Below are 17,430 nucleotides of genomic sequence, written 5' to 3' on the forward strand. Positions count from 1 at the left end.
TTATACATATATATACTTATATATACTTATATACTACTTATATATACTTATATACTACTGTCTTTTCAGTACCAAGCACAGTGCCTGACCAGTAGTAAATATTTAACAAGTATTTCCTGAAAAGATTTCAAGGGAAAAAATTCATAGGAAGGTCTGAGAAGACAAGGAGGAAATAATCTTATAGGGTGTTAGTTTTTCTTATGTTCAAAGCCAATAGAAAAGCCTGGTAACTAGTTGTAGCTGGTATATATTATAAACCTGGTTCCTGGAATCATAATCCAATCTCTGGGAGGGATCAGACAGGGATATATAACTTATAAAAAGTCCCCAAGTGATCTGACACTTGACATTCTGCCCTGTTCTCCCTTTCATTGAGAATCCCAAATTGATTGTTACTGTCCATGAATTACCTAGGGAGGTTTTTGAAATTTCAACTCTCTTTCACATATACCTTAGCTCTTAGGGCAGTGTAGGGACCAGAAACCTGCATTTTTTAATATGCCTCGTAGGCTATTCCTATGTAGATGACATGTAGACTATATGTTGAGAAACATGGATATCTAAACCGTACTGAATTCTGGGCTTTGTCACTTATGTCTCTGTCCTCATCCATGTAGCTATATCCCTGCCATTCTCCTGGGGCTATGTAACAATTGTCCCTGTTATTTTGAAAAATAAAACCTTTTATTCACTAAGGAAAAATAAATGAAAGCTGCTCATCTTCATTGGAGGTTTTAGCAATATAAATTAAACCAACAAAAGTATACCAATTTTCACCTATCAGATTGTAAGAATTTTGAAATTTATGATGTCCAGTTAGGGCAAGGTTATGGAACATGACTAGTCTGTTGTTTTATTGTAGAAGTAGATAGCTTTCCTGGTGAGCAAATTGGTAATATACATTAAGAGCCTGAAAAATATTCCCAGATAATAATTCTGCCTCTAGAATTTTTTAGTAAAGTAATAAGCAGATGTGAACCAAATTTTTTCTGCAAAGATGTTCATTGCAGCATTTTTAAAAGCAGAAGTTGAAAACAGTGTAAACATCCAATAGTAAGTAGATGATTAAGTTATTATCATAGCACCAGATGTGTTCTAGCCATTTATAAATGTCACATTTGTAAAGAATATTAAGTGTCACCACAAAGATACAAAGTTTGTTGAAAAAGAGGATACCAAACAAAATGTGATATGCAAATTTTATATTAAATGAATATACATATAAGTAGAGAAAAAAGGAAAAGATACACTAAAATGTTAATAGTAGGTGTTGGTGTATGTTGGGATTCTGGATTATTTTTAATTTTATCTTATTTTTTGTATTTTCAATGTTTCTAGTTACTATTTGCTTGACTTTTATTTCTGAATACAGTGTTTAAAAATAAATATTTTCTCTTAATAGAACTTTAAGCTCATTGAGTTGAATACATCTCAATGCAAGAAAATTTTACATTAGTAATAGGTATGTAAGTGAGTATTTGAAATAATATCTGTAACTCTGGGACTGATTATGATGTTAATTAAGATCTTAATGAGTATCCTGATAAATGGGACCTAATGTAGTCATTTATTTAATATTACTATTGCTTTTCAGCCATTTGGAGACTAAAACAAAGGTGCAAGATGGGTGCTTAATTTAAGTAAATTAGCTTTAGTGTGCCATGTTAGAATAAGTTGAATTACCAGTGAATGCTTGCAATGAATTTTTTTTTAAAAAATAAAAACAGCAAACTATCGTACTTAAATTTTATGTTTTTGGTATTTCAAATCCCATTTAAAAGCATTTGAGAAACATATTCAGTCTCATTAGTAATTAGGGAAATGATAATTTTTAAAATTTTGAATGACATAACATTATTTTACATCCTTGTTTATTTTTTTTTACAATGTAGGATTTCTCCCCTTAGGTGAGGTCACCATAGTTTTCCCACCATCAAAGCATCAATAGTCCTCTGCCATATTATACTGTGCTCTCCCCTCATACAGTCTTTCTCCCTTCCCCCTCCACCTCCTCCTAAATGTCTCAAATCTATGATCAGTTTCAAGGGTTGGTTTTAAAGTTTGTATTTGTCTGATCCTTTAAACCAAAGAATTCTATATTCTACATATATGTGAAAGCATCTGGTATTTATCTTTCTCCTTCTGGCTCACTTCACTTAGGTTAATCTTCCATTTCCATTTCCATCCATGTTGCCACAAATGACATGAGTTTATATTTTTTGATCACTGAATAGTATTCCATATATATATATATATATGAAATATATATATATATGGAATACCATATATATATATATATATGTATATATATCTTCTTGATTGAGTCATCTGTTCTGGAGCATTTAGGTTGTTTCCATATCTTGGTTATTGTAAATCGTGCTGTAAGTTTCCTTTAGAATTAGTGTTTTTGTGTTCTTTGGATAGATACATAGGAGTGGAATTACAGGGTTCTATGGTAGATCCATTTTTAGTCTTTTGAGGAACTTCTGCTTTTCTTTCCATAGGGTCTGGACTAGTCTACATTCCCACCAATAGCGTGAGAAATTTCTTTTTTCTCCAAACTCTCACCAGCACTTGTTTCTGGTTTTTGTAATATGGGCCATTCTCACAGGTGTGAGGTGGTATCTCATTGTGGTTTTGATTTGCATTTCCCTGATGATAAGTGATGATGAACATTTTTTCATATGCCTGTTGGCCATCTGCATGTTTTCTCTGGAGAATTGCCTTTTTAGTTCTGCTGCCCTTTTTTTGATTGGTTTGCTTTGTTTTTGTTGAGTTGTATGATCTCTTTGTAGATCTTTGATATTGGTTCCTTGTCAAGTGTCTGGTGTACAGGTATTTTCTCCCATTCAGTGGAGTGTCTGTGTTTTGGTTACTGTCTCTTTTGCTATACAGAAGTTTTTTAGTTTGATGCAGTCCCAGTTGCTTATTTTCTCCTTTGTTTTCCTTGCTGCTGGGGAGGAGTCCTCAAAGATGTTTCTGAAGTTCATGTCATAGAGTATTTTGCCTGTGTTTTCTTCTGTGTATTTATGAATTCAAGTCTTACATCCAAGTCTTTATCTTCGTGTATGGTGTGAGATAGTGATCTAGTTTCATTCTTCATATTTGGCAATCCAGTTTTCCTAGCTTCATCTTTATTGAAGAGGCTTTCCTTGTTCCAGTGTATTTAGTTTGCTCCTTTGTTGTAAATTAGTTGTCCATACATGTGTGGCTTTATTTCTGGGCTTTTGATTCTATTCTTTTGGTCTGTGTGTCTGTTTTTGTTCCAGTACAATGCAGTTTTAATTATCATGGCTTAATAGTATAGTTTCAAATCAAAGTGAGATACATCCATTTTTCCCCTTTTTAGTCTGGAGAGCTTTGGCTATTCGGGGTTTTTTGTGGTTCCATATGAATTTCAGTAATCTTTGTTCTGTTTTTTTGAAGAATGCCAGGGAATGCTAATTTAAACCAAAAAACATTTTATCCCTAAAAATGGCAACAACTAATTTTTTTAAGATTTATTTTTATTTATGCATACAAGAACTGGGGTGTAGGCCATAGGTCTAGGGGGTGAGAGGATTCACCAGAGACAGAGTGGGAAGCAGAACATGTGGATCTACTGAAATATACTGCTGAGGGGAGCAGTGGGCAAGACAGGGGAGGTTTGCTGCACCATGAGGGTTAGCTCCCTGGCCGGGATTGAACTCATGTCACAGTGGCTGTGGTAGCTTGATAGTACTGAGACGTTAACTCCTGTGCCACCAGGGGGGCTAAACAACTAATTTTTAATACCCAAAGTTGCTAAGTACATGAGCAACTTGTACCATCATGCACATTGGTTGGAATGTATACTCTTGGAGCAATACTATCGAAGGATGAAAGTATACTTACCTTTTAAGTGCTCACAGTTTCCTTCTTGGAATCCTTCTTACAGAAATATATGGGTGCATTGTAGTAGTGAAAATTTGGAAACCATGTTAAAGGTCATCAGTAGGGGAATGGATAAATTATATCTTCAGTATCATATAACTGTTAAAAAGAATGAGGTTGGTTTGTGTTACTGACATGAACAATCTCTAGGATATTATAAAGCAATTTGCAAAATACGTATAGTATGACCCCACTTGTGTTGAAAAAAATAGTATATATTTAGGCATGTAAATGAATTGAAATAGTGTCTGATGCTACACAACTAATTGTTCATGGTGATTAGATCTAGCAAGGAAAATGGGATTGCAGGGTCAAGAAGGTGATTATAGGGGTTATCACATTTTAGTCATCATTCCTTTATGTCTTTACTATTGTTTAAATTTTTTATAATGCCCATACATACACATATATGTATATTTATGTAAATCTGCTCCAGGATGCTGTCCTTTTCCATAATACCATTTACTACAACCTCTTATATGGAAACATCAATGCTTCACCTGAGGAGGTGTATACAGTGGCAAAGTTAGCTGGACTTCACGATGCAATTCTTCGAATGCCACATGGATATGACACTCAAGTAGGGGAACGAGGACTCAAGCTTTCAGGTAATCAAATAGTTTAGACCTACTACCCACTGGTATACTTCTTTCAAACTTTAATTTATCAGAGCCATTTTCTGTAAATGTAATGATAGAGTACAAATTTAGTCCTCATCCAGTCACTTATTTATTTATTTATATAAGCACTGGGTACAGTCAGAAGCGCAGGAGGGTGAGAGAATTCACCTGAGCCAGAGCAGGGAGCAGAACAGGCAGACTGACGAAATACACTGCCTCATCCAGTCACTTTTGATGAGATCCTCAGTCTCCTATTCTTCACTATAAACAATCTAACATGCTAGAAATAACTGTCCAAGTCATGCTTGTCTTTTTTATTCATTTGTAAGTACTTAGTAGTAAGTGATTAATAGTAAGTTATTGATACATATTCAATCAGTGTTAACTTGATAACCATAATTTTCATATCAAAGGAAAACCAAGATCATTATTTACCTCAGGAAGTAGCTACAGGAGGGCAGGCGGGAAAAGTATTTTAGTAGTAAATAATATATATCATGATAATTTCCTAGATCATTACAGGATATTTTCATTACTTTTGACGACCTTATACTTCATATACTTAACTGCTTTACTTTCCTTATAGCTAAAAGTTAATGTTTATGTCCCTACTGTTTCAGTGGTCAAGTAAATTTGGTGGTTTGTACATTTCTATTTAAGTGTTTAATTACAAGATTGCTAAGTTTACAATGAATTATCCTAAAATGACTTTGAAATTTTTAGAGAATCCATAAAAGTGTTTCTTTGCCCCACTTTTTTGTATTCCAAAAGTCTAATGATATCTAATGCCTGAAATAATCAGTGGAACTCATACAAACATACAACATTTATCTCATCTATTCTTCATTTTAGTTTAGTTTGAGTGCAAATGTATAGATTAAGGATGGGGTTAAGGCAAAAAGAGAATAAAGAGTTTTCATGAATCCACGTTCCTCCCCATTATAAACTGGCTTCATTTATAACATCAATTAGGTACATATTGTTTGCAAACTACTATGCTAAATGATTTTAGAGTTAAAATTAAAAAAGATGACGCATAAACAAAACCGCTTTCAAGGAATTTGTATTCTATTAGAAAATTTTGATACAGTTTTAGAAAATGCTAAGCAGATTATTTTCAGGTTAAGTTGTTTTGTAGTAATTTGGTTATTACTTGGTGGTATAAGATGCTCAGATCATTTCCGTCCACATTTATACATTACTATAACTCTTAATAGGTGTAGTTTCCAGTTACTAGCCCACCCCCATATTATGTGTCCATCTGATTAATCTAGAGCTCCTCATATAATATAGACTATCCTCTTGTATGACTGCTTCACATGCCATGCCACGTTCTTTTTTTCTTTCCTCTCTGCATGCCTTTAGGGTTGGGAATGGCTGAAGAAATTTTATTCTTTTTTTTTTTTTTTTTTTTGAAGATTTATTTATTTATTTATACAAGCACTGGGTACAGTCAGAAGTGCGGGAGGGTGAGAGAATTCACCAGAGCCAGAGCAGAGAACAGAACAGAACAGGCAGACTGACAAAGTACACTGCTGAGGGGAGCAGCAGGCGGCAGGAGAGGTCTGCGTGCCTTGTGGGGAATCTTGCCCGGAACCTTGCCTGGCGGCCAGGGATTAAGCCGGCGCTACAGAGGCTGCAGGCAGTTTTGCAACCCAGCGCTCAACTGCTGCGCCACTGGGGAGGACCAGAAATTTTATTCTTATCTCCTTACAACCAAACCTCTTAAAATGAGTATTATATTATTATTTAGCATCTATGCTAATAATTATGTTAGAGAACAAACAAATCTTTCTTCTCCAGGTTCCAACATTCTATTAAATACAGTTAAAACTGGGTTGGTTTTCACTTGAAATTTCAGAGGTATGTCAAAACTAGTCCTTACTCTAAGTTTCTACTTCCGTTAGGAGCTTTCTGCTGCTGAGTTGCTAGTTGGGTAAGCAGATAACTCTGGTATGATGCCTGGCATCATTGAAGAATTTTGACCTTATGAAATAGGGAAGACTATGGATAGTATCACTATAAATTTACTACTATTAGACATAAGGAGCACCCTTTATTTTTTAAATGTAGCCATGAAGACCAAATAAAAATAAAATAATGCTTGGTATACCAGATAATTGACAGGGAGAGCTTACTTCCTGGAGAGGTTACTGAAGCTGAAAAATCTAAGTTTTTTCAGACGTTTGTAAATTAATGGATAATAGACAAGAAACCACAAGGCGACATCTCCTATACATCCAGCAATAGTTCTATGTAATATTGATAACTTTAGACCTACCACGGTCCCATTATTTTTACTGCAATATATTTCACAACAAATATGGGCTTGCATATTATAATAGGAAGAGCACTGGATTGGGGTTAAGTCAGATCTATTCCAGATACCACTGGAACTTACTCTGTAATTTCGAGCAAATCACTTAACCTTTCTGGACCTCTGTTTCTTTTGAATTTTAAAATGTCGCTGTTTGAGACCCATGGCAAATAACCAAGATGAAATAAACAGTATCAAATATATACCCTTAACTTGGAAAAATGCTGTTAAAATAATAGCTTATATCAAAAAATATCCTTGAAAATGGTCCTTTTTTATGTTGAGATAAAATTTAGTTATTCATAATTTCATGAATTTGTGTCTTGAAGTTTTGGGGTTTCATATACTATTTTTTTTGTTTTGTTGATTCCTTAATACTGAAATTTTTCTAAGATTGCTCTTTACTGGGCAGTACCTATGAGAAAAAGTAGCATGTATATAATGAGCATATTTCTGGTAAGAGGAATAATTGCAAAATCAAAGTTCTTACCTTCCTACCTTATTCTTTTTATCTTCCATAAAGTCAAAATCAGAATTACATTCATGTTTCAGGAAGTATAGTTTGACAAAAGATACCATATGTGAACTTAGATTCTAACAGCTTAGTATATTCAACAGTGATCAATAGAAGAGATAAATGTTGATGGTATAATTTGGTAGTTATAATCAATGGAAATAGTAGAAGAATAAAATATGTCTGTATGCTACGCTTCCTTAAACTAAAATTTTTCTTAACAGGAGGAGAAAAGCAAAGAATAGCAATTGCAAGAGCCATTTTGAAGGACCCCCCAGTCATTCTCTATGATGAAGCCACTTCATCATTAGATTCGATTACTGAAGAGGTAAATACTGATGAAAATTCTTCAATTCTCAGTGCTTAACTTTTCTCTTTGTAAATTTCTGTTAATTGACTACATTCTTTTAATATTCTGAATGAACTTCAATTGGAGGTGCTATAAAGCAAAATACCTAGCCCTTTCCCCCCAGATAGCAAGTGCTAGCTATCACATTAAGTCCATTTGCAAGTGCATCTCCTTTTGGAACCACTTGACACCTTATGCTTTTGTTGTATTACTGTTGTATCTTGTAAGACTGACGGACTCACATAATTTGCTGACAAAGGAAAAAGGCTTTAGTCTTTCTGCCAGTGCTACTTAATACTCATTAAAACAGGTCATGTGAATGATTGTGACCCAGTACATGCCAGAAAGCCTTTCAGCTTATCATGGAGCAACTTATTGAGGCGCAAGTCAAGCACACACAGTCTATGACCTGGTCTTAATTTATATTTGTTTCATAGGAAATACTGTGAAACACCAAGATATTGTGGCACTCAGCAACTACACTGGACTTCATAACAACATTTTTTAAATTAAATACAAGTCTCAACAACAGCGATAATTTCCTGAACCAGTTCCCTTAATCTAGAACTGATGATAGCAGATGTTATTTGCTACTTGTCTCCATTCACCTACATTTTATTGAATATATGGTAAAAAAAAAAAAAAAACAACTATTGTTGAAGGACAGACCTAATTTCAGCTTTAGACCATTTATGACATGATATTTGTGTGTGGGCTTAAGTTTCAGAACACATTATTTGATTTTTTTTAAAGATTTATTTATTTATTTATATAAGTACTGGGGTACAGGTCAGATGTTTGGGAGGGTGAGAGGATTCACCAGAGACAGAGCAGGGGGCAGAACGGGCAGACTGATGAAATACACTGCTGAGGGGAGCAGCGGGCGAGACAGGAGAGGTCTGCTCGCCATGTGAGAACCTTGCTAGCCGGCCGGAATCAAACCAGTGCTGCAGAGGCTGCAGACAGCTTCACAGCGCTGTGCTCAACCCGCTGCACCACCAGGGGAGGCCCCATATTATTTGATTTTAAGACAGCTTAATTTCTAAGTTTGATATGAAGGATTGTTATATTTAAAGGGAATATTACGTAACACCCGATCCCATTCAGATGAAGAACCTGCTTATATAAGCACTTCATACCAAAAACTGTGTGTTCCACATTTAACACAAAAGTCTGACTAGTAGTCATTATTTTAGTCACATAGCTGTATTATCTCACAGAGCTAGCAAAGGACTGCTCAAATTTGGTCCTTTTTTTTTTTTTTTTACGTAGAAGAACTGGGGTGTAGGCCAGAGGTGTGGGGGGTGGGAGGATCCACCAGAGACAGAGTGTGGAACTGAACAGGTGGATTGACTGAAATACACTGCTAAGGGGAGCAGCGGGCGAGACAGGAGAGGTCTGCTGCACCGTGTGGGTTCACTCCCTGGCCAGGGATCAAAGTCAGGTCATAGTGGTGATAGCACTGACACTTGACCCCTGGTGAGCCCCTAGGCCACCAGGGAGGCCCACATTTGGTCAATTTTAATGGGCCTTTTTTAAAAGTCTAGAGCATTCAGTATAATCTCAGAATTTAAGTTCAAGAGAATAAAGAAGAAAAGTTCCACAAACATTTACAGTTTTTCTTAGAATTGGCCCTGCATTTGATTTCCAGTCTGCCTAGTAAAATATGATGTCCTTTCCTGGTAACCATTATTCTTGGTAATTTTATTTCTTTAATAAATACAATGTTTAGAAATATTTTTAGAAACTTTTGGTATCTACCCCCCACCTCCACCCCCACACATATATACCTTATTTCCATCTGGACAGCTGTACTCAAGTTTCCATGTATACCTGAATATATATATACAGCTCTCTTCAACTTTACAGACAGTAAACAAAAATGTACTTTTCAGAATGCATTAAAAAGTCACAGTGGTTTTGAAAAAGAAGTTTCCTCAGGTTAAATGTACAATTCAATTTGTCATACCCTCTGTCCTGAGTTTGAATTAAGGAAGAGCAAATTCTTCTGTACCCTTTGAGTATTTCTTTGGGAGACTTTTTCAAGTCCCAAAGATTTGAAAGACTCAAATCTTTCTTTTGATTTTTAAAAAATTTCTCTGCATTCTATCACTTGAATAGCTCCTCATTTTATTTTTTCTCTCATTGACCAGATAAACATTATATTGGGTTGTCAGAAAAGTCATGATACATTTTTGCAACAGATGACTCACTAGTGGAAGTATTAGAGCCATTCGCATCTATGTTATTGCTGGTCATTTGACAGTTGACCATTCTAGCTTTATTCTAAATAAATTGAGGGCCTCCCTGGTTGCACAAGGGGTTAAGTCTCAGTGCTATCACCTCTACAGCCTGAGTTGGATGCCTGGCCAGGGACCTAACCTATCTGTGGCGCAGCAGACCTCTCCTGTCTTGCCTGCTGTTCCCCTTTAGCAGCGTGTATTTCAGTAGATTTGCCTGTTCTGCTCCCCACTCTGTCTCTAGTGAATCCTTTCACCCCCTGCACCTCTGACCTACACTCCAGTTCTTGTATGCATAAATAAATAAAATAAAATTTTTTTAATTGAGCAATTTGGTTGAGTTTTAGAGATTTTACAAGTTGAAGATAGAAGACCAAACTCTGCATTTTCACCATATTTTACTGTTTTACTTCCGTAAAGTGAAGAACGTGCGTCAAGCCTGTGAGAAGTTGCATAAAGTAGTTTATGGTTAGAATGTGCCACAAGAACGTCAGTGCTGACGATGGTTCACGAAATTCCATGCTGGTGATTTTGATCTCAATGATGCTCCTCGGTCAGGGTGGCCCACCAAGGTTGATGACAGCAAAATAAAGGCATTGATCAAGTCAAACCCACATTACATGACATAAGAGATTGCAAAAACATTGAACATCCATCATTAAAATGTTCACAACCACCTGAAAAAGCTGGGATACAGTTAAGCAAGCTCGATAATTGGGTTCCTCATGAACTCAAAGAGTTCATTTGACGACCCATATAAACATCTGCAATATGCTTATTAAATGTGAGAAAAATGATCCTTTTTTGAAGCGACTGATAACTGATGATAAGTAGATTCTTTACAACAATGTGGTGTGCAAACGGTCATGGTCCCAATGTGATAAGTCACCTCAAATGACATCAAAATATTCAGATATTCATCAGAGGAAAGTTATGCACTCAGTGTAGTGGGATTTTAAAGGTGTCGTGTTTTTTAAACTCCTACCAAGGAACCAAACAACCAATTGAAATGTGTACTATCAGCAACTGGGCAGTTTGAATGAATCCATCATCCAAAACTGTTCAGAGTTTGTTAATTGTAAAGGAGTTGTGTTCCATCATGACAGTGCAAGACCACACACAAGTGGGATCATCCATCAGAAATTATTGGAGTTTAAATGGGATGTTACCACATCCACCATACTCACCTGATCTTGTGCCATCAGTCTTCCACATGTTTTGCTCTCTTAAATAAAACTCCTTGCGTGGTATAACATTCAATTCAGATGAGGCTGTAAATCAGCACCTTGTTCAGTTTTTTGCTGATAAAAATATGTCCTTCTATGAGCAGGGAATGATGAAGCTCACTGAAAGACAGCAAAAGGTTATCAAAAAAAAAAAAAAAAAAAAAACAGGCGGGCCTCCCTGGTGGTGCAGCGGGTTGAGCGTAGCGCTGTGAAGCTGTCCGCAGCCTCTGCAGCGTGGGTTCAATCCCGGCCAGCCGGGGAGGATCCCACATGGTGCAGCAGACCTCTCCTGTCTCACCCGCTGCTCCCCTTAGCAGTGTCTTTGGTCCGTCTGCCTGTTCTGCTCCCCGCTCTGTCTCTGGGAAATCCTCTCACCCTCCTGCACATCTGGCCTGTACCCTGGTTCTTGTATAAATAAATGAATAAATCTTTAAAAAAAAACAGGCAATATATCATTGATTGATCTTTATTCTTGATATTAGTAAATGACCTTTGAAAAATACAGAAAAAAAATCATGACTTTTCTACAACCTAATAGTTGGCTCTGCTCATATCATTGGAGTCATCATTATTTGTTTTTAAGTATAGAAAATATTCATAACCTCCTCCCAAACTTTGTAATTTAAAGAAATGTTGCATATCTTTTTTAAAGTTTATTTTATTTATTTATGCATACAAGAACTGGGGTGTAGGCCAGAGGTGTGGGGGGTGAGAAGAGTCACCAAAGACAGAGTGGGGAGCGGAACAGGTGGATCTACAGAAATCCACTGCTAAGGGGAACAGTGGGGAGACAGGAGAGGTCTGCTGCGCCATGTGGATCAGCTCCCCTGGCTGGGGATTGAATTCATGCTGCAGTGGCTGGATAGCTTGATAGCGCTGAGACATTAACCCCTGCGCTACCAGGGAGGCCCAATGTTGCATATCTTAAAGTCATGTTTGCCTTCTCTGTTTGATTGATTTTTCTCCTATTTAGTAATTTATGAGATTAGGTCACGTTTTTGATAGTGGTATAAAGTTTACACAATGTATAATTAATTGGAATTTTATGTGTTCCTTTAGGAAATGTGTAATTATTTTGATTTACATTTGCCTAGTGTATGGATCTTATATTCCTTCTTCCTCTTTGTTGTCAAACTTGCAGACTATTCTTAGTTCCATGAGGGATGCAGTCAAACACAGAACTTCTATTTTCATTGCACACAGATTGTCAACAGTGGTTGATGCAGATGAAATCATTGTCTTGGCCCAGGTAAGAGAATTAACTTTTAAAGTTTAATACCTGAAGAAAATTGGAAATTATTATAAATAGAACTTAAGTAGTTTTTCTAAAGAATTTGTATTCTTAGAATGAGACTGAATCCTGGTAGGTTTCCATTTTTACCCCCTTTTGATGGGAAATAATATGTGTGACTTCCAAAAAGGAATGAACTGTATTAACTCACTCTATGAAAGTTTTAATAGCAAAATTATATCAGGAAAGCATTAAATCATTGTATGATACAAGTAGGTTTTAAAAGTATGTATGTAAATTTTTTCTCTATTCATTTTTGCTCTAGAGAATCTTTGATCAGTCTCTATTGTATTTTATATCTTCATTTTTCTAATAACTTGATGTCTAAAAGAAAACTACCAGAAAATCAAGTGGTTGTTTTCAACCATGACCATTTTTATTTTATCTTTTTCCTTATGGGGAAGATAAAGAAAAGGATAACCTGCTTAATCTCTTCTGAGGAAATTCCTATCTAAATGTCCTAAACCTAAACAAATCAGAGTACTGTTATTGTGATTGGTAGATTTGAAAATTGTAGTGCTTCTCCTTTTCTCCTCTCTGTAAGGCTATGTTCTCCCTATGTTCTCCCCTATGTTCTCCTGATTATGGCTAACACTGTTGATTTTTGCCTCACATTCAGCCTTTTTGATGATTATTTTTCACTTCTAATAAATAAACCTTTATTTGAAATAATTTTATTTTATTTATTTTGAAAGCCTGAGTATTGGGAGTTAAGAGAAAAGACACATGTACTTACTATAGAATTTTGGGGGTAATTTTTCATGCTGCTAAAATTCTTATAGGTTGTTTAGCTCTGTGGTGGTTATATTATGTCCTTTATAAGTTACATATACACTTGAGACCCTAGGTCTTTTTGTTGGTTTGTCCATAAATGCTTATATTCATTAGAAAATAAATTGATTATTTTTCAGTATGACTGTACTAAATATCTTAAATGGGAAATTTTGTAAATATACCCTATTATCTTCTTGATGTTCAAGAATATGAAATAAAATCTGCTGTTTTGTGCTTTTCATTAAACTTTACATTTATATGCAGTAATGTAGATGGAGCTTTTTTTTGTTTTACAAATGTAAAATGTTAAAGTACTTTAGCAGGCCTGTGCTTATCTGCCTTATACCATGAGGTTCAATATCTAAGCAGTTATATTACAACATTGGCACTTGGGTTTTAGATTATAATTAGAAATAATTTATTAATGATCATAGCACCTCTATGTAAAATTTTTCTATGCTTATAATTTGATGGTTCTTTAATTGCTTGGTTATTAATATCAAAGATTTTAATTTTCTAGTTAAACCAGTGTAACCTCATGTGCTCTGTCAGCAGTCTCTTATAATAATAGTAAGTCCACCTATGAAATAGTGTTCTCAAGGTCCTTCCTCAATCCTTGAGGCCTGGTGATTATCCCCTTCCAACCTTAGCAAGAGGCTGTAGGTTTATCTATCAGAAAATTAATAATTCAGTCCCTTGAGTCAGAAACACAAGGAAGATACTCAGCACTTTAACAAAGAGGAGAGAGATTAACTTGAAATCAAAAGATACTGATGGATAAGATCACACCAATTGTTTATTTTTTCTACCACCACTCCTTCCCTCATAAGTAGATAATTTAAGTGTTCTTTGGAGAAACAAAAGTGGTCCTCGGAAAAAGAAAAGAGATTCATATTTGGGGACCCCAACAAAATGACCAGGTACCCACTTGTTCATCCAACAGTGAAAAAGTTGAAAAGCTTACTCAAGCACACAGGATTGGTCAGCTTTTTAGTCCTTCCGTCTTAAATGTCAGTGCACAATAAAGACCTCCAGAACAAGCAGGAAAAAAAGGAATTCAGTAGCAAATGTGAAAAATGCCAAGAGCATAAGAAAACTTTAAACATATAATTAGAATCATCCAGAAATATAGCATTCTAAAGTAAGGATAGATGCTGTTAGAAAAAAGGAGACTTATATGGCATGAGTTCCAGGATATGTTCTTAAATGAATAAAAGTAAGTTGCAAAAGACTATCTAGTGTGCTACCTTTTGCAAGGGGGGTGGGGGGGGGACAGGAATATACGTATATCTACTTATTTCTGCAAAAAGAAACTCATGGAAAATAAAGTAGAAACTAAAGAAACTGGGTACTGACAGGACTGGCTACTGATAGGGTAGATGGAAATAGAAGAGAGAGGGGAGGGAAGGAGACGCCTAATTATGCTTTTTTGTATTTTATTTTTACTTTGAACAATGCTAATGTTCTTATATATTCAAATACTTAAAAATCAATAGGATGGAGAAAAAAAATGAATACAGAGTGAATTATAATTACATGATAAATAAATAAATAACATAACCATACAGAAAGAAAATATATTTAAGCCAAGTAACTTTTACTCTGATTATATACCTTTTGTGTAATATATTAAGAACAAAAATAACTGAAAGAAAATATAAACTTAAGAAGTTGGTAGTAGTAGTATTGGAATAGCCATTTTGAAACTATTTTGTATCTATTGTATGACTAAATAAATACACTAATTAGTATTGTTGGGAAACAGGTCTTTCTTAGGAAAAGAAAGATACAAATATGGAATGGGAGAAGAAGAGAAACAATTCTGTGATGTTACATTGGAATAGAATTATCACTATGAATTCATTATAGAAAAAAAGTTTCTGATTCTGTTCACTGAGTGCCAGATCTTCCATAATAGAAAATATATGTGTATATGTGTGTGTGTGTGTGTGTGTGTGTGTGTATGTTTGTGTATATGTTTGGAGGAGGAGCCAAAACTGTTCTTTCTGGTTTAAGCTTTGAAATATTACTGGACTTTAAACTATATACATATGTGTTTTAATTCAAATAAAACTTTAATTTATGCATTTTATTGCATGATAATTTTTTGTGATTATTTCATTGGTATTTTCACAAAAATAATTCTATTCTCTGTAATAATTTTTTATGAGATTTTTCATTTAAGAATTTATTTTGTATTTGACACAATAAAGAGAAGTTGAAAATGAGTAATCATGGGGACTTTCGTGCCAATGAAAAGGTATACATATAACAGAGTTGAGTACTGCATTCTTCAAGACCCAAAGCAGTTAAAACATCTAAGCACAGTTATTCTTTCTTAGACTGCCCATCCAATAATCAAGGAGGATGCTTAAATTAAACACTCAGAAGTGGACACAGACAAATTTCAGTTATTTTGCTTAAGGATATATTTTTAAAGGTCCTATCACCAGGAGTACCAGTAAAGGTGACAAAATTCCCTTTGTCTCCCAGCATGTTTAACAGTCGATGTCAAGAGACATATTAATTATAGATAAGAGTTTAGAATCTTTACCAAATCTACCCAGTGTTAGATTTAATAGTCATTGTTAGCGGGCTTCCCTGGTGGCGCAAGTGGTTAAGATGCAACCTATGAAGCAATCTGCAGCCTCTGCAGCACAAGTTTGATCTTGGCTGGCCAGGGAGCAACCCACATGGCGCAGCAGACCTCTCCTGACTCACCCACTGCTCCCCTTAGCAGTGGACTTTGGTCAATCTGCCTGTTCTGTTCTCCGCTCTGTCTCTGGTGAATCCTCTCACCTCTTGCCTGTACCCCAACTCTTATATGTATAAATAAAAATAAATCTTAAAAAAATAATCATTGTTAGCAGAAACAGCTCCTGGAAGAAGTAAACTTTCCATGGAGAAATCTTTTTTTATTTCAAAGTACACAAGGATTTGGGTATATTATTTTAAAATCCTTTAGATCCTTGTATAAATAACAGTGCTTTTGATTAAATGCTTATGATTACAGAAAATATCACCCTTAAAAATATTTTGCCTTCCTTTTTTTGCCCTTCAAAATGAAAAATTAAACATTAGAGTTTGATATCCATTAGGTGAAATAGTTTGCAGTATATGGAATTCATAGCTTTTTGTTTGTCCACTGGAGTGATAATGCAGCAGTGAAGAAAGCATTACTACCTCAAATTTTCCCACTTATACTATGGATAAACAGTTGGGACAGCTATTTTCATGAGTCAAATCCTTAGATAGTGTTATGTATTTTCAGTTGTTATGCTGGTTAATATGACCTTTTTCTATGTTTCTCTGTTTTTGCTTTCTTAGGGTAGAGTAGCAGAACGTGGTACCCACCATGGTTTGCTTGCGAACCCTAGCAGTATCTATTCAGAAATGTGGCATACACAGAGCAGCCGTATGCAGAGCCATAACCCCAAATGGGATGCAAAGAAAGAAAATATGTCCAAAGAGGAGGAAAGGAAGAAACTACAAGAAGAAATTGTCAACAGTGTGAAAGGCTGTGGAAACTGTTCCTGCTAAGGCACATGAGACATTTTCTTTTCTTTTTCTTGACCACATATTTGCACTGAAGCAGAATTGTTCTATTAAAAAAAAAATCACACATTCTCATTTTCTAGAATCCTTTTAGATAAGATTTATTTGAAAGGGGATTTGAGTTTTACATCTTTACAGTTGATTTAATGTAGTATCTATATTTATCCCCCAATTGTTTTCCTCTTACATCCTTAGATGTGTTCAAAGCATAATTTTTGTCACTGTTTTACTTCACCCCATTTCATTTCTGAGGCTATTAGATATCCACAACCAAATGAATCAAATTGCTTTCCAAATTTTTGTAGTTTTTAAATCCTCCTCAATGCTGCCAATCTAGATGGAAAGTGTTTCTATTTTTTAAAAAAAAAAAAAACAAAACAGGAAATTGGAGGTTCATTGGTTCTCTTCCCCATCCCTCACTAAAATACTTCTGTGATATGAAATGAATTTATAAGCACATTAAAAATTAGAGCTTGCCAGAAATAGACATGCATACTTCAGATGTCTTGGTGTAGATATCTATAATTACATTTTAAAAAGTACTTGTCATTATAAACCTTTTGGAAGAAAACCCTTAATTCTCATGTTGGTTTGTAGAATAGTCATCATCATTAACCATTATTATAACTATC

The 17,430-nt window shown here is 35.1% G+C and overlaps 1 protein-coding gene across 3 annotated transcripts in view; it reads left to right on the top strand.

The window, feature by feature from the left end:
* Positions 1-16,870, top strand: part of ABCB7 (ATP binding cassette subfamily B member 7) — a 121,474-nt gene extending 104,604 nt beyond the window's left edge. For all 3 annotated transcript variants that reach the window (XM_037512241.2, XM_037512237.2, XM_037512238.2), the window contains 4 exons: positions 4,349-4,520; positions 7,588-7,691; positions 12,320-12,427; positions 16,571-16,870. In XM_037512241.2, coding sequence (XP_037368138.1) covers positions 4,349-4,520; positions 7,588-7,691; positions 12,320-12,427; positions 16,571-16,783 — 597 coding nt within the window. In that variant the 3' untranslated portion in view covers positions 16,784-16,870. The remainder of the gene's footprint in view (positions 1-4,348; positions 4,521-7,587; positions 7,692-12,319; positions 12,428-16,570) is intronic.
* Positions 16,871-17,430: the final 560 nt, after the last annotated feature.

Source organism: Talpa occidentalis, unplaced genomic scaffold, assembly GCF_014898055.3.
Source record: "Talpa occidentalis isolate TD23 unplaced genomic scaffold, MPIMG_talOcc4v2.1 talOcc4.15, whole genome shotgun sequence".
NCBI classification, from domain to species: domain Eukaryota; kingdom Metazoa; phylum Chordata; class Mammalia; order Eulipotyphla; family Talpidae; genus Talpa; species Talpa occidentalis.